Source organism: Trichechus manatus, unplaced genomic scaffold (genome assembly GCF_000243295.1).
Source record: "Trichechus manatus latirostris isolate Lorelei unplaced genomic scaffold, TriManLat1.0 scaffold00118, whole genome shotgun sequence".
Lineage (NCBI taxonomy): Eukaryota > Metazoa > Chordata > Mammalia > Sirenia > Trichechidae > Trichechus > Trichechus manatus.
The window spans coordinates 4,854,158-4,878,831 of NW_004444054.1; the positions used below are offsets into that span (position 1 = coordinate 4,854,158).

General features: G+C 37.4%; 1 protein-coding gene across 1 annotated transcript in view; it reads left to right on the forward strand.

The window, feature by feature from the left end:
• PCCA (propionyl-CoA carboxylase subunit alpha) overlaps nucleotides 1-24,674 on the forward strand; it is a 472,769-nt gene that overhangs the window by 121,196 nt on the left and 326,899 nt on the right. The window contains exon 7 of the mRNA XM_004384162.1: nucleotides 19,062-19,193. Coding sequence (XP_004384219.1) covers nucleotides 19,062-19,193 — 132 coding nt within the window. The remainder of the gene's footprint in view (nucleotides 1-19,061; nucleotides 19,194-24,674) is intronic.

Sequence of the window (24,674 nt, forward strand, 5' to 3'; positions counted from 1 at the left end):
TTTCCTTTGTGGATTTTTTTCCATTTCTTTTGTTTTTGTAAGTTTTGTTTTTACTGAAACTTTGTTTTTCCTCTTTATTTTTATGAGTGTGTTTGTTAACTTTCTTTGTGGTTACCGTGAAATTTACCCTTATCTTTCTAAGTTTGAAGCAGTCTATTATTACTTGGTATCGCCTTGCCTTCCTCTCCATTAGAAGGTTCTATACCTACACTGTTTATTCCCCCTTTTATTGTTCTCAGGTTGTTGTCATTTACAGATTAACTACTCTGATTCCCTGTTGTATTTCTTTTGGTTTTGGATAGTCCTTGAGAATTCATTTCCTATATTGGTATCTGGCTGGTACGACCTGCATCCTAGATTCAGCCTGTGAGCTGAAGTTGTTTGTTCTCAGATCGAAGGACTCCCTTTAATAATTCTTGTAAATTTGGTTTGGTTTTTACATATCCCATTAATTTCTGTTTATATGGAAATGTCCTAATTTCACCATCATATTTGAACGAGAGTTTTGCAGGATATTTTATTCTTGGCTGGCAATTTTTTTCTTTCAAGGTTTTATATATGTCATCCCATTCCCTTCTTCCCTGCATGGTTTCTTCCGAATAATCTGAGCTTAGTCTTATGGTTTCTCCTTTGTATGTGACTTCTTGTTTTTTACGAGCTGCTCTCAGGATTCTTTGTTTCTCTTTGGTTTTGGCAAGTGTGATTATGATATGCCTTGGTGATTGTCTTTTGAGATCTGTCCTATATGGGGTTTGTTGGGCTTCTTGGATGGCCAACTTTTCATCTTTCATGATATTGGGGAAGTTTTCTGTCAGCAGTTCTTCAATGATCCTCTCTGTGTTTTCTGTTTTCTCCCCCTGTTCTGGAACTCTTACCATTCACAGATTTTTGCTCTTGATTGTCTCCCACATAATTCTCAGGGTCTCTTCATTTTTTTTGTTCTTTTTTCTGAGTTTTCCTCTAACAGAGTTGGATCCAGGTGTTTGTCTTCAATTTCGCCGATCTTGTCTTCCACTGTTTCAAACCTCCTCAGCCCTTCTATGACACTGTCCATTTCTGAAATCTTGTTGTTTATCTTTTGGATTTCTAATTGTTGTTTTTGTATAATTTCTAGTTGTGAATTTATTTTGGCATTTTGTTCCTGCATTATTTTCCAGAATTCTTCCATTTTTTTTTGTCTATATTTTCCATGAATTTGTCTGTTTTCTCCTCAGTTTTGTCTGCTTTTTGCTTCAGCTCTTGAATAATTCTGAGTATTAGAGATTTGAATTCCCTATCAGGTGTTTCTAGTGCCTTTTCTTCTACTGGAAAGTCATCTGGTGTTTTATTTTGGATGCCTACTGGAACCATCCTGTCCTGTTTTTGTAAATGTTTTGGTATTGTCTGCTGTCTTTGGGGCATTCAGTAGTTTGTTTTCTCATTTATTGATTGTAGATTTGTGTGTTTCGTCCTTTTTTTTTTTTTTTAAAAAAATTTGACTATGTCTGAGCAGGTGAGCTTTGTGTTCTTTGTTGTTTGATCATCTGTGGTGGGCACGATACTTTTCGCCTCTTTCTCCAATTGGCAGGGTCAGTCTCTCAGACATGATACAGCAGTGCAGGTCTAGCTGAAGAGTAGTTGCTGGGATGGGTTGTTCGTGGCATTTACTACAACCACCAGGGTGGGTTGGTAATCAGTGCAGGGCAGGTTCCAGTAGACCATGCTTGTGCTGCTTGGTGATGTTTAGCACATGTTGCAGGTAGGCAGGCTGGAGGGGGGAGATTGTGATGTATGGAGCTAAGATGGGTATGGGAGAGAGGAGAGAGGAACAGGAGCCAAAAACATACAAACAAACAGAAAAGAGTGCTAGAGGAGCTTGCCATTGGAGCGGAGAGATGAGAGACTATGAAACTGAGAAAAACAAAAAGGGGAAGAAGACGAGAAAAAGAAAAGAAAAGAATGAATAAATAAAAATTAGAAAGAAAAAAGAACAGCAGAGCTCCCAGGGATCCCACCAGTGTGGCTACAAGGTCTGGGGAAGTTGTTCCCAGGTGTTGAAGTACAGCCTGGCTAGGAGGGTTAGAGGCGTCACTCAGCGCCAGGTGTTCAGGGGACAGGAAGAGAAGGAAGGTATAGAGAGACGAGAAACTTAGTAATGAAGAAAGACAAAAAGGGGAAAAGAGGGAAAAGAAAACAAAACAAGTTGAAAAGAAAACATAACAAGTTAAAAAAAAAAAAGAACAAGAAAAAACCCTCAAAAAACAGAGGAAAAAAAAAGCCACGAAAAAAGAAATGCCCTCCGGGAACCCTCTGCTCATCTGCACAAGCTGAGGGGTTAGGCCCCAAGCCCTGCAGCACTGCCTGGCTAGAACGGGCTCCCAACTCTAGAAAGGAAAAAGAAAACAAACGAACAATTCAAAACAAACAAACAAAAGCCCCGGGATCCCACCAATGTGGCAGCATGAACCAGGAAGCAGTTCCACACTCGAACGAAGATGCACAGCCCCTCAGGAGGAAGCAAAAATGCCACCTGGAGCTAAGTATTTGAGCGAAAGGATGGGGAGGTGGTGAGAGGTAAGGAAGAAATCAAAAGAAGTGGAAAAAAACAACACCAGCAGCCAACAAATAGCACTCAGGGAGTCGGCTAGTGTGGGCGGGTGGAATCGAAGCAGCCGGTGCTTCCCGGCCAAGAGACTGTGGCCACGGGAGGCAGAGGAGGCTGAGTGGGGGTGAAGAAGGGTGGGGGGTGGGAAAGCATATATTGCCAGTTACCGGTTGTTCTGTCTCATGCTGGAAGCTCCGTGAAGCTGCTTTCTCGTACACCCTATTTGCTGGTCTCTGATAGGAGTTCAAGATGGCAGATCCTTGCTGTGTTAGCTGATAGGAGACTTCTCCATGTATGTCTCCTCGCTCTCTGGTCTCTGTCTGTTTCTTATTCCATTTGGTGCTTGGCTGAGTTCTTTATCCCTTCATTTGATGTTTAGGGTTTCAGGATTGCTGTTTTCTCTGTTTGGCTCAGTTTTTCGGATCTTTGCTGTGGAGGGACGGCGTGGTGCTTATGCCTCGAGTGCCATGTTGCCAGAAGTGCCAGTTTTTTAAAATCTATTTTCCAACACATTAATTTTAATGTAGGCTCTTTCTATTATATATTTCTTCCCTTAATACTGAGCTGCCATTCTGTAGGGACATAAACTAAACCGAATGCATTGCTGTTGAGTCAATTCCGACTCATAGCAAGCCTATGGGACAGTAGAACTGCCCCATAGGGTTTCCAACTGCTGACCTCGTGGTTAGCAGCCTGAGCTCTTAACTGTTGCGCCACCAGGACTCCTGTGGGGACGTAATTGGCACCAAATAGGAAAATGGTTTCCACTTCTAGACTAATTTTCTGTTAAACCTGCTTCTTGAGTTATTAATTTCAGTCATTGTATTTTTACTTCTAGAATTTATTGGTTATTCTCTTTCAAGCCTGCAAAGTCAATTTTTATAGTTTCTATTTTCTTTTTGAAATTTCAAATTTACCTGTATCTTTGTGAGCATTATTCTTATCATCTGATTGTGGTATTTCCTCTATTTAGAATTCCTTTAGATCTGTTTATGTTATCTTTTTCACAATGTAATTTATCTGATTTGGTTGTGTACTGAACATTTTATTTAAAAATATTTTTAGAAATAATTTGAGATCTAGGACTGTAATACCTTCCTTCAGTTAGGACTTTGCTTGCTTGTGCCAGTACCTGGTAGCACATCTTTCTGGATCATGGCAGTTTATTTTTAGGGTTTGAGATTTTTCTGGGCAGCCCATGTGACTTGCAGCTGAATTATAGTTCATAGGAGGACCGATTTACTTGTTGTTCATTCTTATCAGGGTCCTAACCCTAAGTATGGGTTGTTTTAGATGCTCATCGTTAGCAAGCCTTGTAGTCGACTTTTGCCCCCCTCATTCTATGAGGCTGTCAAAAGTGCAGCTCAGCCTCTCACCTTCATCTTGTAGATTGGCAGATGCCCCATTTACAAAAGCTCCCCCATTGCTAGGCTCACCTCTGTGGACTTTCATCTACTTTTGGATTTTGGTTTGTGTTCTTCACTATCTTTCAGTTCCTTAAGCTTTAGGAAGATTAAAAACTATATTTCATATAGGTCTTTAGGTTTTTTTCCCTAATCCATTGTTACTAGAAATAGAAACCCCTTCTTCCATTTGTTGCTCATCCTGCTGTCTTACGGGTGTCCAGGGCTGAATAAAATGCTTTAGGAAGTATCTGACCAGTTGAGAGTAGAGGGGTACTATACTATTGCATCCTAAGTTTATGTTAGCTTTTGCTTAATTGAGCCTTGATCAACTAAAATACATAGTTGACTTTTCAATTCATATATTCTCAGCTCTGCACATGATTCTATATATATCCTTTTTTCAGTTTTATCACATTGATTTCAGTCTTATTTTTCTACCTAGTTTAGATAACTTTGTGATTTTTGTTAACTTTGGCTCATCAGTGAGTTGGGTAATAAAATATGTTTATGTATGGCTTTATCCAAGTAACTCTTTACTAAAAATGTCCATTAGGAAAGAACCAAATGTAGAGTAGGACTTCTTTTTAGTTGGACAAAGATATCGTACAGTCTGGGTGTGGTGTTTGAAATAGTTTTGTATCTGTATATTTTATAATCTAATACACATTTCTCTATCCTGTCCATAAGCACATATGTAGTTATGGCTATTATAAACAGATTTTAGGCAGCCTTATGAATAAAAAAGCACATGGTGCAGTTATTTCTGCAAATGAATAGGGAGTATATAGTAGTATGGAAAATATAAAGTAGGGGGAATATAGAAGCAATCTGACTATGTATTGTGTGATTTAAATATATATATATTCTACTAATTAGTATATTTAATAACTTTATATTTACATTCTCTTAGTACATGTCAATGGAGAAGGTGGACAATGAATTCAGAAATGCTGAAAAGGAATGATTTTCAGAATTTAAAATTTTTCATGAATAATTGCAAATTAATCACAGTGATAAATATATGTAAAATGTGGTGGCTTATGTAAACATTGGTGTGAGATTAGATTTATGAAGTTCCTGGTTTTCCCCAAACATCTGAATTATTCTGTAGAAGAGGCAAAAGATTCACCCATATGCGGCTATAGTCGTACAGGATTTGGCAGCCTAGTGAGTATAGAGCTAAACACCAAGAGGTTTTAAAACACCCCATTTTATGGATGTTTAATAAATTGTTCATTTATTACCTGTTGATGGTTAATTTTTGAATTTGTGGATTATTATCTTCTGTGATGAAAAAATTAAAGAGAGTAAACACTGAAGAAGGAACCAGAATTTTGTCTTTGCACATTGAGACTAACACGGGAAAAAGAAATTCTTGGAAATAAAAGTCAAATGGGATCTGTGAAATGGCAGAAGAGGTTTTTAGGCAGATCAAAGAAATAGTGCTACTTTCAGCCTGTTAATTTTCAGAAAGCTGACCACAAGATGGGGATAATATATTGTGTTTATTCTCTGGATGACTGGTGCTGTAAACAGGACAGAAGAACGTATTTCAGATTGTCATTTCACGAGGTAACTGACTTTACTTCTTGCCAGGTCTTACTAGAGTCCTTCCTCTTTCAGTAGTTGAAGATTGCTTGTGGTCAATTAAAATTATATGATCAGAATGCTATTTTCTAGTTGGCGTGGTGTGTGGGCCTTAGTGTACTGTGGAAATGTGCTGACATGTCCTGGCATGTCATATCAAGCCCATGGATTTCATCTTGGATGGCTGTTTAAATGTTATGTTGACTTCTAATAGTGTCTGTATTCAACTTCTAGTGTGGATATTGAAACCAAAAATTCAAAAAGACTTCTGAAGTTTATTTATAATTAAATAGCACTGTTAAAGAGTTGAAGCCTTTGGTCAGTAGTTACTGCAGTGTCGAAATTGAGCTTTTAAAACAGAAAAGCCTTCTGAACCGTAGAGATTTATAGCATGAACAATAGTACTTCCCAAACTCTTTCCTGTTTGGAGCCATCTTTGTACTGCAGCCAGACTGGTCTTCCTGAAGTACTTCAGAATTCTTCTGTGCTTACCATTGTCTGTGGAGCCTATATTACTCAAACTGACATTTACTATAATTTGATTTCCATCTGTCTTCCAACACGATTGTGATTACTCATCTCTGTAATTCCTGTTACAGTAAGGTACCTGGCTGCTGTATTGTGGGAGACATTTTTTATTTTGCCTCTGCAACATCTTTTCTTCTTTTAAGAACAGTTTCTTTCTCTTTTTTGGGATGGAGGGCTCCTGTCTACTTGAACAGTGTGATCAAAGGTAGAGCAGATGAGCAAGTAAGCATGGTTTCATGCTAGTGGAATGAGCCAGTTGAGAGGAAGATATGAAAGATGTGGAGAAGAGGTAGTTTTAGTCTCTTCAGGATTGGTTTAATCTGTTTGTGGCTAAGAGATCAATAGCAGCGTCACTGTCTTATGAACGAGGCTCATGGAATTCATTAAAAATCTACGTGCATGCAGGAGTGGGGGGGGGGGGGTTCTCACCAGTCAGCATTTGGACAACAATGATTCCACCTCTGTCTTGGATGTTTTACAGATGTTAATTCACTTAATCCTCACAACAGTTACTGCACAGATATGGAAACTGAGGCACAGAATGCTTAAGTAACTTTAGTATATGGCAGCATTGGAATTTGGTCAGGCACCAAAGTCCTTGCTCTGAACCATTACACTATACTGCTTCTAATTACAAACTCTGTTTTATACAAGTGTATAATTTGAAACTCTGCTCAAGAATTGTTTTATAAAATTCATGTGGCATGGGGGGTGTTAGAAGGTGATGTCAGACTTAAGTTCAAAAGGCTGTGTAAGGGGTGGTGATGGAATATACATTTGAGGAGAGTCACATTAAGAATATCAATTTGCTAAGATTGTTTACACTTACATCAGGTTTACATTTCATAGTTGATATAACATGAAGCTTATTGTTATATACTATATCAGTTTTTTCCTTCATCAGATACAAGACTGGACTTCAGTGAAAGGAGAAGATTACATTCTCAGGTCTCATTTAACTAGAAGAGTAGGAAGGCACTGGTTGGAATTTTTGAGAAATATAGAAATCTCAGGTGCCATGAACATGTTAAATTCTAACAGTAATTGAAGGGAGAAATTCTCTGATGACACAAAGAGGAGGAAATTTTTATCTTGGAAAGAATCCCTTTGTCTTTTATTATTTATGCAGTTGATAATTGGAATACTGTCACTTAAGCACAGACGTATCGTTATGATAAACTTATGTTGAACTGGCTAACAAAGTTTCCATCCATCTTTGCTGTACTTCAATTATAATTATTAGTTTCCCACAGTACTCTATACTTCCTCTATCACAGTACTCATACTTTATTGTGATTTTAAGTGCTTGTGGTATTGTGTAGAAACCCTGGTGGTGTAGTGGTTAAGAGCTATGGCTGCTAACCAAAAGGTCGGCAGTTCAGACCACCAGGTGCTCCTTGGAAACCCTACGGGGCAGTTCTGCTCTGCCCTTTAGGGGTTGCTTTGATTCAGAATCAATTCGAGGACAACGAGTTTGGTTTTTTTGGTTTGGTTGTAGTGTGTCTTCCTTGTTGGTTTGTAAGCTCAGTGAGGATAATGATAGATCTATGTCTTGTCCTTCATTGTGTCCTTAGACTTAGTGTCTGGCAGAGCAGATACTTGGCAAGTTTTTGGAATGAATGAATGACTTTAATGGACACTTTGTGTGACAGGTATTTGGTTAGTGTACTCTGAGTGTCACGTAGTGTACTGAACAAGTGGAAAAATGAGATCTGGTTATTGTAGCACTTAAGAGGAGATCTTCCTGGATAGAGCACTAGTTGGGTGTAGCCTCCTCATCGTTCTCTGAGGTGTAACATAGCTCAAAGAACTTTTACAAATCAGTGAGAGAGGTGTTTCCCTGTATATTTAAGTGATTGTGTCCCCATGCTACTTTTCTAACTCCTAGTTGTCTTTTTCTTCCTCAAATTCTCCTTTTTTAATGAAGCCTGTTTTGATTTCCCTGTTGGATTCTGTTCACAGTGAGTGCCTGACTGTTACCTCTTAGTGCATTTATTACTTTCTGTCGTGTATTGTTTTTATTGTTTGGTACGTATTATTTATTCTACTAGACTGTAAATTCCTTGTTTGCGAAAACCATATCTTATAAACAGGGTAACAAAATACATTCATTGTCCAAACCAGCAGACTTCTGAGAGTGAAAAAGGGCACTAATCAGATGGGATGCTGGCATAATAGATACATACGGGGACTGGGCGGGGCAAACCTGGACGTGTGATCACTTTACTCCTCAATAGTCACCACGTGGTCATTGACTTCTTGACTAAGCAGTGGCCACCTGACTCTGTTTGCAGGTGTGTGAGATGGGCATAAAAAGCAGCAGAGAGTAGCACATAAAAACACTGGTTTGTGTCTCTGCTAGTTTACCACTCTGGTGACCTCGGGCAATTTATTTAACCTCTTAGATCCTCATTTTACTGACAGGTTAAAGAGGATCATTTGTGTCTTGCTGGTTTCTCAGGTCTTTTTTGAGGAAGAAATGATGTAAAAACACCTTTTAAAATTGTGGAATTTTATACAAATGTAAGATATTACTATGTAATTCTAGAGTAAATTGAATTCTTTTTAACTTCGTAAGCAAGTTAGCATTTGAAAATGTTTATCTGTAAAATGGTTTTTAAGATAAAGTAACCCTGTGGGGCAGTTCTACTGTGTCCTATAGGGTCGCTAGGAGTTGAAATCGACAGCAACTGGTTTTTTTTAAGCCCTAATATAACAGCTTGAAAAGAGTAAGTGCTAAATAAGTAAATGTTATTGTACGTATTATTAGATTGCTTGTTTTTTACTTCCTGTAAACTTTTAAAAACTGTTTCCTACCTACAGATAAGTAAATCTCTACCTGGGTCATTCCACTACATCTTATTGTCACCTAAACTTTATTACTACATCATTATTATTAACCAAAATATAAAGAGTGAAAGTAGCAGATTGAAGGGTTAGAATAGTGCCGAGTAGTGTGAGGAGTTATTATTCAGTTGATGAAGGCAGTTAATCAGAAATCATGACCTCTGCTTTGTTAATCTTCCATTCAGTATTTGAAATAAGGTTTATGATGTAGCTTATACTAGAGCACAGCAATTAAATGTGCTGACAAAAAATACCCCAACTCTAGATACAGCATGCTTTATTCAAACCATTGACCTCTTGCTTCCATCCAACAGTGTCGTAGAAAACTTGATGTATTCCAGAAAGTAGTAAATTGAGCAAGGAGTGTGGAAGGACTTTTACTTTTAGTAAATTTTAAGAGAAATTCATAAATATTTAAAAAGGAAATAGAAAAAGTGTGTATTTCAGACAAAAGTGTCTAAGACCAATTTAAAAAGTTCTAAAATTATATTTAATACTCGATATTTGGACTAAATAAGACACCTCTAGCCTGTCAACCAGTTTACCAGCCTACTGATATCTTATTGACTACTAGCAGTGCCATAAATGTTAATGGCTGTGATGAATGAACAGGAAGGTATGTCCTCAAGCAGCTACATTATCCCCTCATGCTAATCTCTGTTATTAAATGTTAATTTTCTTTGCTCATACTATAAACTTGTTAATCTAAATTTATAGTTATTATAAGTTATATTCCAGAATTGAACAGGAAAATAAATATTTTCCAGCCAAGAAAGTACCAATTAATATTAGTATTCATGAAACAGTCAAAAGAATTAACAGCAGGAAGAAATGAAAACAACTTGTTTCTAATATCCAAATTGTAGAGATAAAAGTAAAAGTGGTACTTTACATGTAACATGAAAAGAAAGTAGTTACCACTTCAAAAATAAATCAAAATTCCTATGATCACTCTTATAAGGAGGGCCTGAACAATACATACCAAATTTAAATGTGAAGCTTTTTACCTGTGCTCTTAAATGATACACTAAAAGAGAATATTTAAAATTGTATCTGAATCTGTAATTGAAGCTTCATCACTATATGTAAATCAACAATCTAAATAAAAAATAATTGTCACTTTTTGAAAATTCCAGGTAGCTGAGTAATAAATTTAACAAATTCACCCGAGGAATTTAATATTATTTAACTACATCAATATCTTAACAATGTTTTTTTAATGCTTTAGATGTTAAAAATAGAATTTCTTTAATGCAAGGAGGCTTAAAATTATCCCAAAGACTGACATTTTAGTTAACTCTAATTTTCTCAGTGTTATTGATAAACAAGTTATTGACTTAATTTTCTCTGGAATTTTCTATATGACTTTTTCTTCAATTTTGCCAGTACATCTAGTCTAAGATTTTACATTATAAAGGACATTTGTGGAACTAATCCTAGAAACCTTTCTGTTTTCTTGTGTGACACCTCGAGGCACAGAAAACACAAAATACTTCATTTGCATTCTCAAACACTAGGAATTTAGAATGAGCCTTTCAGCTGCAAATGTTATTGCATCTACATTTCCGGAAGAGAAAAAGGGTTAACAGCCCACTCAGGTTTATATTAACTCATCATCTCTTTTTAGTATCCTGATCTGCACAGAGAGTAAAGAATGCTGAAGCTTTAACGACCTGGCCTGTTTCTTCTTCACAATCAGAATCTGGAGATAGATATCAGTGCTGATTGCAGGGAAATAAAAAGAACAAATCAGATATGCACAAAAGAAATGACAGATACTAACACACTATAATCTTAGTCTTCTACAAATGGAAAGAACATTTTCAAAATTAATATAGACTGTAGTAAGTAGAGGTGCCCTGGTGGCGCAGTGGTTAAGAGCTCGGCCGCTAACCAAAAGGTTAGCAGTTCGAGTTCACCAACTGCTCCTTAGAAACCCTATGGCGCAGTTCTTCTCTGTCCTATAGGGTTGTTATGAATCGCAGTTGACTTGACAGCGATGGATTTTTGGTTTTATAGTAAATCGAATATTTAAAGAAAGTATTTCTTCCATATAGCTTGAAAAGCTTGCCTGCAAAATACAAAGATGTTTAGGGGTTTATGGTTTGTTTGTTTAAATAGTTTTTAATTAATAAGTACCAAAAAAACTTCTTTGACCTAAGTATCTTTGTCAGAGATCCCAAAAAAATTAATAAAAGAAATTTATCAATTTTCTGACTTAAGAATGTTAGCTAAAAAAAAAAGAAATGAAAATCATTCCATTGCCAAATATTAGAAATAGAAAGCATTCTAATGCTGTAATGCCCACTCCCTTTGCACGAAAAGCAAGGTTTTATATCTAATTTTATTCCTTAAAATATAAAAAATCAGTTACCACCGAGTTGATTTTGACTCATGGTGATCTCATGTGAGTCAGAGTAGAACTGTGCTCCATAGGGTTTTCTAGTAGATTGCCAGGCCTTTCTTCTCAGATGCCTCTGGGTGCACTCAAACCTCCAACCTTTCTGTTAGCAGCCAGGCATGGTAACCATTTGCACCATCCAGAGACCCTTCCTTAAAATACACATAACTAGAAAACTTGACTTCTGCCAATAGTTACAGTAGACAAAGTTACCTCTACTCTATTTCCCAAACTAAATACTGTACATGGCTATCATCTGGAAATAATTATGTTACATGAATGCATTGTGCCAAGAAGATACTTATTACAAAATATACATTAGACTAAATGAAATCCAGATACCAGTAATATTGAAAGAGAAAGACACAGATTTGTTTGGTTAAACTAAGTCACAGTGTACATGATGTACAATAAACTAAGTACAATTTTTGTGTCATTGAATTTGAATTGCATTGCAAATAGCATCCCAAACAGATTGAAAAACTGTGTCTGCTTATAAGTTCATATTTAGAAATTAAAAAAATAGAACCCTTGCCCTCTTTCCCTACACATTCCTCATAACAATCAGATTCCTTTATGTTCTTAGCCTAATGAGTCACATAAATTGTATTCTTAATGTACTGTTGGCTGACTAGCAGTTAAAGAAAATGGCTCCCATAAATGTAGGGGTTGGAGGCTGAGGTACCCTCCTCTAGGATTTTTCTAGTGCTACCTTTATTGATGCTACACAGTCAGTGTTGGAGGAAATAAGTCAGGATTCATATTCTTCTTTAATCATGCGTTGTCGTATTACACAGGCTAGGACCTCCAGTACAGTGCTGAGTAGACACAGTGGTAATGCTCATCCTTGTTCCCAACCTTCAGGAAGACCCCATGGACTGGTATTTCCTTATTACTGCAAAAACTACCTAAGGAATCTTTCTGTCTTCTGTGAGTTCAAAATCTTCTTTTATTTTAAATGATTATTAAAAATACTTGAGATTAAAAATCAGTCACCAAAATAGATTTCAGCATATATCCCATGAGCCAAAAGGTGGAGCCTTTCCTCTTTATAACTCCTAAGGCCTCAGATTCCTTCATGGTACTAAACTAAGGTTTGTTTTTGCTTAAAACAAACAAAACAAGCAAAAAAAAAAAAAAAAAATGCTGAGTAATATTGCATATGAGTACCAGAATTGGCTTAGTTGGTTAGTTGGGAACAAAAACTATTTCCATTAAGTAAGAAATCTGTTTACAGGTTGTGTTTCCCGCATTAACAGCATATATACTATGACCAAAAGCGTGATGGGAGCCCTCGTGGTGCAGTGGTTAAGAGCTTGGCTGCTAACCAAAAAGTCAGCAGTTCGAATCCACCAGCTGCTCCTTGGAAACCCTATGGGGCAGTTCTACTCTGTCCTATAGGGTTGCTTTGAGTTGGAATCGACTCGAATGCAACAGATTTAAAATTGTAATGACACACAGCTTCTGGCACTTGATCCACAGAATAACACAGTTTGTCCCAGGAGAGTAAAGTGGAGGTAGTAAAAGGGAGCGGAGGAGAGAGGGAGGAGTACGAGCTCTCCCTGTTCGTTTCTGGTTTCACCACTGATTGGACAGCCCTCAGTCCTTCAAAGAACCGTCTCCACTGGTGATCAGGTTTCCTGATGCACCTGTTTCTGTTGCTCAGAGAATACAGTCCCAGCTCATCTGTGATTTTAGCAGTGCTCATGGCATTAGGAAGATCCGTTTTCTTTGCTAACCCTGGTAACACAGCATCCGTGATCAACCCTTCTGCCTCTGTACTCATAAACTCTTCTTGGGCCTTGTTCACACACTTCCTGTTGTGCCTACGCAAAGAGCAAAAATTGAGTGTTTTGGAAGTAGTAACGCCACAGAGACTGGGTTCTGCCCTGGTTGTCCATGTCGAACCCAGTGAAGCTGATATTTTGAATGTTACCGTGTCTTTTAAATTTCTCTTAATTCATGGATTCCCCTTCCATACCTTTCTTTACTTACAGTTTACCTGTTGAAGCACCTGGCCTTCACCTTGATTTTACAGGCCTGGTGCATTTCAGTGTTTTCCTCTGTTCTTGACATTTCCTGCAAATTGTTACCTGGATTTAGACAGGATGGTACTCAAGTTTGATCCCTCCTGTAGTGCCAAGACTATAGGAGGCACATAAAGTCTATTTATAGCTTTTTTTTTTTTTAAGATCTAAGCAGCCTTTGATGCTTACTGCCTATGTGTAGTAAATCACTGGGTTGCAAATGGTGGTATTTTAATTCTAACATTTTTTTCCATTAATTAATTGGGATATATTTATACAGAGATCCTTCCACTTATCTACTGTTTGATTGGCACAATTCCTATAAGAAAAGTAAGATAAATGTTTAATTCTTTACCTTTATTTACTAGTTTTTGAGACAACAAATTGATTCCCTTTCATCCTTCAAAGTTAACGGATTCCTTTTTTAATATATCATTATGAAGTCAGATTTCAACACATTTGGTAGCTTTAAATCTGTTGAAATTATTACTATTGAAGCTCAAATTGTTCCTCTTTGGCTGTTGGGAGCCTTATGAAGTTCTCTCATGAATTTTTTTTAACATGACCCTTAAAATCTTTTATAGCTTCCTTGCTATCTGGTTAGGCAAGATATTCTAGACTCATGCATTTCCTGCCCCAGGCCTATAATCAGCCATTTTTTCAAAAAACCTTGGTTTCCTTAATGGTATTTGGAGATTACATTTGGGGTGCTAGGCATAGTCATTGATAACTGATCGGCCATTTTTTCTAGTCCTTGTTCATTGCTAGAGCTAAGAAATAAAATATATGTATTAATGGAATTGTAGCATATATGTTATATATAGTATATGTTACATACAATATGTATTATACTAACTATATTATATTAACAGAATTTATCACATATTTCAGCATATTTAATATATAAATATATTTAGATGTAACCCTAACCCCAGTCCCAAACCCAAAAAGAGTGTGTATATAATAAAAATGTAATCTATACTATAGATATATAAGCACACTATATTAGTAAAGGAAACCCTGGTGGCATAGTGGTTAGGAGCTATGGCTGCCAACCAAAAGATCAGCAGTATGAATCCACCAGGCGCAACTTGGAAACCCTATGGGGCAGTTCTACTCAGTCCTGTAGGTTCGCTATGAGTCGCTATTGACAGGTTTTTTTTTTTAAATTGATAATACACACAGAACTTATTTTCTCATATATAATATGTATAATATGATATGAGAATATAATCTATATTTTATGTAAGATAAAATACCTCCTGTGTTCCTAGTGATACTGCTAATTCAAATTCAAGACAGTAGGACTTTTCCTTAACCCAGTCAGAGAGTGGATGTACTTTACTATGTACTTTACTACTAGTGGATGTACTTGACTATGTACAGAGATCTGATCTGTCTCTCATGAGTGCTTTGGGTCCGTGTCCACCCTGCCCATAGGGTGGCAGGTAGAGGGTGTCCCAGCACTCATCTGTAGCCTGTCCCACTGCGCTCACCTCAGACAGACTGCACAGAGCCGCCAGAGCTGTGAGGGGGATGTCCTACCAAGCCCACTCCCCCACTTGGCATGTGCATGCGATGCCTGGGGGCCCGAGGCTGTGGCTTTTCCCGTGGTGGTGGCCACCAAGTAGTCCAGGGTACAGCAGTGGTGGGAGGAGGAGCAGGAAAGGCGCCTGGGGAAGGAGGTGGAGGAGGAGGCAGAGAAGGGGCAGGGGAGGCTGGAAGAGTTTCAAGCCCATTGAGCGGGTAGGGAAGCAGGCAGGCAGGAGCCCATTGAGCGGGTAGGGAAGCAGGCAGGCAGGAAGGGAAAGGTGCTGGCTGGTTGGACTGTGTCATAGCGGCTGTGTGGGGGCTGGGTGCAGTTCTCACAGACCAGTTGGGGACCACGTAGGACTGGAGTCGGCAGAGCCAAAGTTTTCGCATAGTCCTGCTCTGTCCTACTGGACTGGTGACCATCTGTGTGCCTCTCTCCTGTATATAATAGGATATTTGCACAACATCCAAATCACATAACGTCCTATTTCAAAGAATGTATCATGGATGTTAAATGGCGCATAAACGAAGGAAAAAAACCAAACCTGTTGCCCTCAAGTTAATTCAGACTCATAGTGACCCTGTAGGACAGAGTAGAACTGCCCCACAGGGTTTCCAAGGAGCATCTGGTAGATTTGAACTACTGACCTTTTGGTTAGCAGCTGAGCTCTTAACTACTGTGCCACCAGGGCTCCAAATGACGCATACCTGTACATTTAAAAATCTGAAGTCATAGCATAGCATACCATAACTATTGTGATATTTCTAGCAATGACTGACATATGTATCATACATCTTAATTTTTACACATCTATTTTATCATTCAATCCCATCATAAAGCCTTTCCTAAGTTGTATCTCATTGTTTCTCTCCAAATACCCTTCAAAACCAACCTTTTTCCTTGTTCTTCTATCAGGTCTTTGACAAGAACCATAAAATTACAGAATTTAGAAAATGAAAGGAATCTTAGAGCAGTGATTTCAGCTTTTTTAAAAATTTCTTTCCTACTAATCATTATTATTGTCAAATGAGGACGAAAAACTAAATCCCACTTTTTTTAAATGACCATAAGACATTATCTGCATTCTAGTATTACATTTATCATTCATAATAAATTTTAAAGGACTTCTAAAAGCATGTTTTTTTTATAAATCTAACTGCTATGCCATGCCAAAAAAAATTACTGGTGAGTAAGGGCAATGGTTAATTAGATGTACAACCAAAGATGCAGGGTGAACAGGAGAGTATCCAAAAGTTACTAGTGGAGAAAGTAGATTTAAGTTCTAAACGACACAACTGACATAGTTCAAGAACTCAGAACTTTTGAAATTGCTTGAACACTGCCGTTTTGTCACAGAATTCTGGGAGTCAGGAACTAGGATGCTACCTTTTCACTTTGCTTCAATTACATTTAAAGGTGTCTCAGCCTAGGGGGGTATACTCCCAAAGCATGTAGATGAAAAGGTGGTTCAGTGAAACGTTTGTCTGAGTAGTTACCCAGCTTACTATTGTCTATTTTCTTTTATGTTGGATGAGACAAAGAGTAGTCACGAAATATTTGATGTGATCTTTTTTCTTGTCAATTTTGCATTTGTGAAGGAGTAATTTTCCTCAATTAGAATGCTTGAGAAAAATCTGGTTAATTAGTGGTTCCAGGTTGTTGAGCTCCTGATAGTCTGAAGTTTTACTGTATAATCTTAATGTATTTTGGATGTTCTCATTTATGTTATTTCTTCAACTCTCTGTGTGTGTGTGTGTGTGTGTGTGTGTGTGTGTGTGTGTGTGTGTGTGTGTATTCTGATTACTTGACTACAACTCTCTGACATAGTGGTTTTTAAAGCAGCATTCATAAGCAAGTTCTTCTATCTTAGCAAGTAATATGAGAATAAACCAAAACCAAACCAAACCCATTGCCATCAAGTTGATTCTGACTCATAGCGACCCTATAGGACAGAGTAGAACTGCCCCATAGGGTTTCCAAGGAGCAGCTGGTGGATTTGAACTACTGACCTTTCAGTTAGTAGCTGAGCTCTTAACCACTGCACCATGACAGAATATGAAAAGACAATTGACAGTTGAAGCATGATTGTTTCTGCTTGACTTTACTTAGAGTTTAGTGGGTTCATGCTTGGGATAAAGAGAAATAAATATAATTATTCTGTGTTCCAAAATGATTAGTTATCTAGTTGGAGACATAGGTTGGCCAGGTATGTGGGGATGTAGGCCCACCACCATTTCACCCTCACACGTAGCAGATCTGCTTCATGTGTTCTATGTTTTTGTAGTTTAGCATAGGATATATTTAGAAAATAAGGTTCTGCTATTAAAAACTGGTTACAAACATTTGATGGAACAGAACTTTATGAGCATCTGTTATGGCTGAAGAGGTTTCTTAGCTACAGTTTTGTTCTTGTAACGCTGGTGATTGTAGGTATTTGGATCCTATAATATGTTGTGGCGGCGGGGTGGGGTGCGTCCTGTGGAACTAGCTGTCTTATTATTCTGATGTTCTCTTTTTGTCAGGACCTTCTGGATAGGGAAAGTAAAAAAAACAACAGCTGACAATTTTGGCACTCTGCATAGTGCTTTACATTATTATTTCATTTAATTCTTCAATCACACTTGCCAGGTAGCTATTACTCTCATTGTCACACAGAGAAACAGATTCATAGACTTTAATCTCAGAATGTGTACTTTCTCTTTTCTTCTGTTTGGGCTTTGAGAGGAGGGGAAAGTATACATCTTGAATTTAAAGGTATTGGCTGTTTTGGTTTTTTTCCCCATTCACAGCTTTTAATCACCCCTCCCCCCGCTTGATGCCTTTAAAAATCTGTATCTCATTCTGGACTTGTCTCAAAACCCTAAGACCTTTGTATCTGCCTCTTGAATATGGGTTCTTGACAGAGCCACACAGGCATTTCAGCTCAGCTTGTGCGTAATTCATCTTACCTCATCCAAATGTTTGTCCCTCATATATTCCTTTTGTTGATTTCCTTGTTCTGCTTCCACATCCTGCTCTGGGTGCGCTTACTACTCCTGGGCCACAAAGGCCAAAGAACAATCCAAGCATCATGCTGCTAAGTTAACTCTGGTCATCAGGAGAATGAAAGAATGAAGCTCCTTTCCCAGCCTGAGGTTCTTTTCAGGCAGTAATGCCAGAGGTAGAACATGTGACACAAAAGTGATATACAAATATGGGATTTATTATTGTACCAACCTTGACCAAAGACTATGGGAGAACCAAGTTATACATCTTACTCTTATGATGCCTAGCATATAGGTCTGTTTTTACCTATTTTATATTTTACTTCAGGTTTTAACCTGATGACCTTATCCTTTATATCAGCAAACCGCTCCCTTCTTTTTAGACCTTGCCCCACAGTGGGACTAACTAGATCATATTTTGTTCTGTCTCTAATTAATATTTAGTTCATTTACATTTTGTTTATTATAATGACTTTAACATTGAGAGGTGGACCCATTGCTGAAGAACTAAATGTGATGTGTGCAGAACAGTTTTTATTGAAACTCTATTTCTACCTGGTTAAATGACCACTGTATTCTTGACTTATCTCTTGTACTCACAAGGGTGCAAACCTTTTGTACTTTATTTTGCCTATTTCTCTGAAGTATTGGTGATCTGTTCATATTCCCTTGAATTAATTGATATCCCCTCGTTTTCACCCATTTTATCCCCTACATTTAGCTCAAAGCCTGGCACAGAGTTGATATTTAATAAATATGGGTATTCGTGTTATATAGTAGGCACTAAGTTGCAAGGTATAGAGAATACAAAGATATATCTAAGGTGTTTTAAAGGCAAATCCATTATTTATACTGGGTGGAAGAATATTATATATAAATATAACATCATAGAATTTGCTTTTCCTAAGGATACTGTTAATACCAAGCAAGAGTTCTTCATTACTTTCAGTTATTTTTCTTCGACCTAACATATATCTTATGTATACGTATACTATGTATAATACAGTATTACATACTTTAATGTATTGGCTCAAATGCTTACTTTTAAGTTGCTTTTTGCTATATAAATAATAAATATGTTTGGATTTTTCTTTTTAATCGTGACTTCATACCAAGCCCTGTAATGTTTTTTGTTATAAATTTCAACTTGTATTTCTCCACAGGCAGCAGAAGATGTCGTTTTCATTGGACCTGACACGCATGCTATTCAAGCCATGGGTGACAAGATTGAAAGCAAATTATTAGCTAAGAAAGCAAAGGTCAACACAATCCCTGGCTTTGATGGGGTAGTCAAGGTGAGGAACTGTTTTACTATGATCTTTATAGTATGTGACTTCAAGTCAAACATTTTGTTAAAAGTGTAAGATAAAATGCGATTGTTATTATTATTTTTAAGATATATATGTAGGTTACAAAATCAATGTTGCTTATACTTGGGGTATTTTAGAATGCTATACGTTTGAAAAATGAGAAGACACTTCAGCATTGCATTTAATGAATCATTATCTCAACAATTTCATAGGAAACAACTTGGTGTTTTAAAAATGTGCTCTCAAATCTCTGGATTTCTTTTGATGGCAGTGTATATTTAATGTTTTAAACATTATGATGTTCTCTGTGTATCTTCACGTTGAGCTTCTCTCCATAAGCATAGCTGTAAAGTATAATCATGTTTCTGGTGGAAAGTGCCATGGCTATGGATGACTATGGGTCCAAACATCAAATACTTAACCAGCAAGTGGCTTCTGCAGCATGAGGCTTCTGAGGAAGAAATACAGAAATTGAAGTGTGTGATTCCCTCTCTCCCCTCCCACGGAAAAATCATTCTTTTTTCTTGTTAGAAGAAAAAGCCTATGTGAGCATTTAACCTTGTGATTTCAGTTCGACTGTAAGAACTCTTCATCTCAGTGTTTCTTATCAAGTGTTACTGTTGACATTTCGGATTGGACACTTCTTCAGTGTGTAGGATCATTTCATGCATTACAGGATGGTTAGCAGCCTTGACCCCTGGTTCGTAAATATCCTCAGCTTCTTGCCAGGAGTCTGTACTTATCTCTATCTGTATTTATCCAGTTTTCTTTTTTCTTCTCTTTTGTTACAAAGGAGAGATGGTCCACATTCTGTCTAAAGCCAGTTCCTTCTCTTTTGTTCCGACTGTATCTCTTACAGCCTTCAGAGGCTATAGTCTTTACTGATTATATTTTCTTTCTTCTGTATCTTAAAACTCTTTGATTTTTAGCTCTTTTCCGTTACTGTTAACTATTAAAAATGCTCAATAAATCAACAGATGCATTGATGACTGGGCTAGGTGGGAAGGATGTAGTGATAAATGAGAGAGACACGATCCCTGCCATCGTGGTGCTACAAGTTTAGTGGAAAAGAAATATGTGTCTCTCATCTGTAAGGGAACATAGCCCCACACCACTTTCTAGCTGCCACCGTATTTCTCTTTTCTTTTATAGTCCAATGTCTCACAATTGTCCACACTCACTTTCGTTTCTATACCTCTCACTTAATCTTTCATTTCCTGAAGTCTAGTTTCTCTCCTCCTTTGAAAATTTCTCTTGGAAGGATTTCCGTTAACCTTCCTTTCACTAAATTCAGTATATAATTTTTAATTCTGATCTTATCTCAACCTCAGAAGCATTTGAGTCTCTTTGTCACTCTTCTTGAAATGTTCACTTTTGGCGCATTACTCAATTGTAATTTTTTTTTTCTTTTTACTTGTTTGAATACTATAGAATAGGAGCAAATACTTGGAAACAATATATCGCATAAGAGTTTAATATCTTGAATATATAAAGCACTCTTAAAATGCAACGACAAAAAGACAAACAATCCAATTAAAGAATTGGCAAAGGACTTGAATAGACATTTCTCCAAGCAAGATATAAAAATGGCCAATGAGCAAATAAAAAGATTCTCAGCATCATTAGTCGTTGTTGTTTGCATCAAGTCAATTCTGACTCATAGCAACCCTATAGGCCTGAGTAGAACTGCCCCATAGTGTTTCCAAGGCTGTAATCTTTATGGAAACAGACTGCCACATCTTTCTCCCATGGAGTGGCTGGTGGATTTGAACTACTGACCTTTTGGTTCATAGCCGAGCGCTTTAACCACTGTGCCATCAGGGCTTCTTTATTAGTCATTAGGGAAATGCAAATATGAACCTCCTAATTCAGAGAGTAGTGCATAGGGTCTGAAAAGCTTGCCAGCAACCATTCGATTGGTCTCTGTTTGCCTGGCGCAAGAGAAGAAGGAGCCCCAGGAATCTGAGAAGGAAATGATCTGCAGGCCTAACTGCTTCCATGAACTCCTACCTCCCTTGCCGTGAGACTAGAAGAAACGGATGGTGCCTAGCTATCATTAGTGAACGTTTACCCGGTAGATGGATCTTAATCAAAAGGAGGAAAGTCATAGAATGGAACTTCAAGTTGTTATTGGAAACCAGACTTGCTGGGTACCTTTAAACTGGCAGAAACCCCAACTCTGTTGCATGCAAACAGTTTTTAAACCTTGAGATGAAACTATCCCATGAAGTCATTTTTAAACTAAACAGTTTCGCTCAATTAATAAAGAATGTTGCCATGACCTTTGTGCCTTTTAAAGAGTTATCTGTATGAAATTAATTTGGCAAGCAGAACTCTAAAACACAGATGAGAACTTTAAGGGGCAAACAGTATAAGTTAACAGTGGTGAAATCATATGTGTAGAGATAGAATGGTGACATAATGTAGAGTATGTAAAACTTGTCAGTGAATTGTACCTGTAAAAATTGTTGAATGAGTACATGTTTTGTTCTATATACTTTCACCAAAAATGAAAATAAACCGTAAAGAGAGCCTACTTCACACCCAAAGGATGTCTGTTATCTATAAAATGGAAAATAACAAGCGTTGGCAAAACTGTGGAGAAATTAGAGGTCTTATGCATTGTTGATGGGAATGTAAAATGGTGCGGCTGCTGTGGAAAAGTTTGACTATTCCTCAAGAAGTTAAACATGTAATTACTATTAAAAAAAAAAACAAAAAAAACCAAACAAACCCATTGCTGTTGAGTTGATTCTGACTCATAGCGACCCTATACGGACAGAGTAGAACTGCGCCATAGTGTTTCCAAGGAGCTGCTTGTGGATTTAAACTGCTGAACTTTTGGTTAGCAGCCGAGCTCTTAATCACTGCGCCACCAGTGCTCCATAATTACCATATGACTCAGCATTTCCGCTCCTAGATAGATATACCTTTGTATATGCTTTCAAAGACTAGAAAGTAAGGACTCAAATAGATACTTATATACCAGTTTTCTTTGTAGCGTTCACAATAGCCAAAAGATGGAAACAACCCAACTGTCCAACAGATGAATGGATGATCAAAATGTGGTTTGTGTGTGTATGTGTATAAAATATAATGGAATATTATTCAGCCATGAAGAGAAATGAAGTTGTGAAACATAATAGTACATGGATGACCCTGCAAACATTATGCTAAATGAAATAAGCCAGACAGAAAATGACAAATATGGTATGATCTCACCTATATGAAATATTTAGAATAGGCAAATGCATAGAAGCCTAACTAGATTAGTGGTTACAAGAGGCTGGGGGGGGAGAGAGAATGGAGAGTTAAAAAAAGTTAATGTAAGGAAAGTGTCACAAATATTCAAATGCTTCTTTCTTTACTCTCGTTTTAAATTTTGTATTCGTTTGTTTATATGTATAATTATTAAATATTTATGTTTTGATGTTAAAAAAATGGAAATAGTAAAGAAGAAATGGATATTCCATTGGGTACATGAATGCAGCAGTGAGAACCTAGGAGCAGATACCATTTGGAAGGATTATTACAAAGTGTGACAAATCCTTTCTTTTTTAGGCCTACAGCTGTTGAGTTTTAGTCATCTTTACTGTCTCGTTTTAGAGTTGTACAAGTTTGGGTGCTGGTTTGGACCGGTCATCATGAACCTTGATCTCTTCAGCCCCAATATTTCTGCCAGTGTAATTGCAATTTTTCTCTCCTGACAAGAAATCTGGCTGCTTTGAAATCTTCAATTTGGGCGTGATATAGTCACAAAGGTACTGATGAGTCACCGTCCAAATTAATTATAGCTTGACTATGAATAGGAGAGTCCTCAGGGATTTCAAGGAAGAAGCCATCAGGGATTTCAAGGAAGAGGGAATCAGGAGAATGCTTGATCTGGCAATTCCATTTGCACAGTAGATTTTTTTCTTTTTTTCTTTTCTTATTGTTGTTGAGAAGATACACAGCAAAACCTATACCAGTTCAACTGTTTATACATGTACAATTCATTGACATTGATTACATTCTTCAAGTTGTGTAACTATTCTCACCTTCTCTGAGTTGTTCTCCCCCACCATCAACATAAACTCACTGCCCCATAAGATTCCTATCGAATATTTGGAGTTGCCATTGTCACTGTGATCCCATATAGATTGTTCTTAAAAGAGCACAGTTCTCAAGACAGACTTTTTTTTTAGTAGTTAAGCTAGACTATTGTTTGATTTTAAGAAGACTTCAGTGGATATTTTTGGTTTAAAGTTTAAAGATTATCTCAGGGCAATAGTTTCAGGGGTTTATCCAGCCTCTGTGGCTCCAGAAAATCTAGAGTCCATGAGAATTTGAAATTCTGCCTGCATTTTCCCCCTTTTGATCAGGATTCTTCTACAGAATCTTTGATCAAAATGTTCAGTAAGCCCAAAGTCCGTTAATTGGGGAAAAGACAGTCTCTTTAACAAATGGTGCTGGTGTAACTGGTTATCCATCTGCAAAAACCTGAAACAAGACCCATACCTCACACCATGCACAAAAACTAACTCAAAATGGATCAAAGACTTAAATATAAAATTGAAAACGATAAAGATCATGGAAGAAAAAATAGGGACAATGCTAGGAGCCCTAATACATGGCATAAGCACAACAGGAACCATAAGTAACAGTGCACAAGCACCAGAAGAGAGACTAGATAAATGAGAGCCCCTAAAAATCAAACACTTATGCTCACCAAAAGATTTCACCAAAAGCGTAAAAAGACAACCTACAGACTGGGAAAAAATTTTTGGCTACGACAAATCCGATCAGCATCTAATCTCTCAAATCTACAAGATACTGCAAAACCTCAACAACAAAAAGACAAATAAACCAGTTAAAAAATTGGCAAAGGATATGAATAGGCACTTTGCCAAAGAAGATATTCAGGCAGCCAACAGAAACATGAAGAAATGCTCACGATCATTAACCATTAGAGAAATGCAGATAAAAAGTACAATGAGATATCATCTCACCCCAACAAGGCTGACATTAATCCAAAAAACACAAAATAATAAATGCTGGAGAGGTTATGGAGAGACTGGAACACTTATACACTGTTGGTGGGAATGTGAAATGGTACAACCACTTTGGAAATCGATTTGTTGCTTCCTTAAAAAGCTAGAAATAGAAGTACCATACGGTCCAGCTGTCCCCCTCCTTGGAATATATCCTAGAGAAATAAGAGCCATCACACGAATAGATATATGCACACCCATGTTCATTGCAGCGCTGTTCACAATAGCAAAAAGTTGGAAACAGTCTAGGTGCCCATCAACGGACGAATGTATAAACAAATTATGGTGTATCCACACAATGGAATACTGTGCAGTGATAAAGAACAACAATGAAGCCATGAAACATAACATGGAGGAAGCTAGAGGTCATTATGCTGAGTGAATTTAGTCAGTCACAGAAGGACAAATATTGTATAAGACCACTATTATAAGAAGT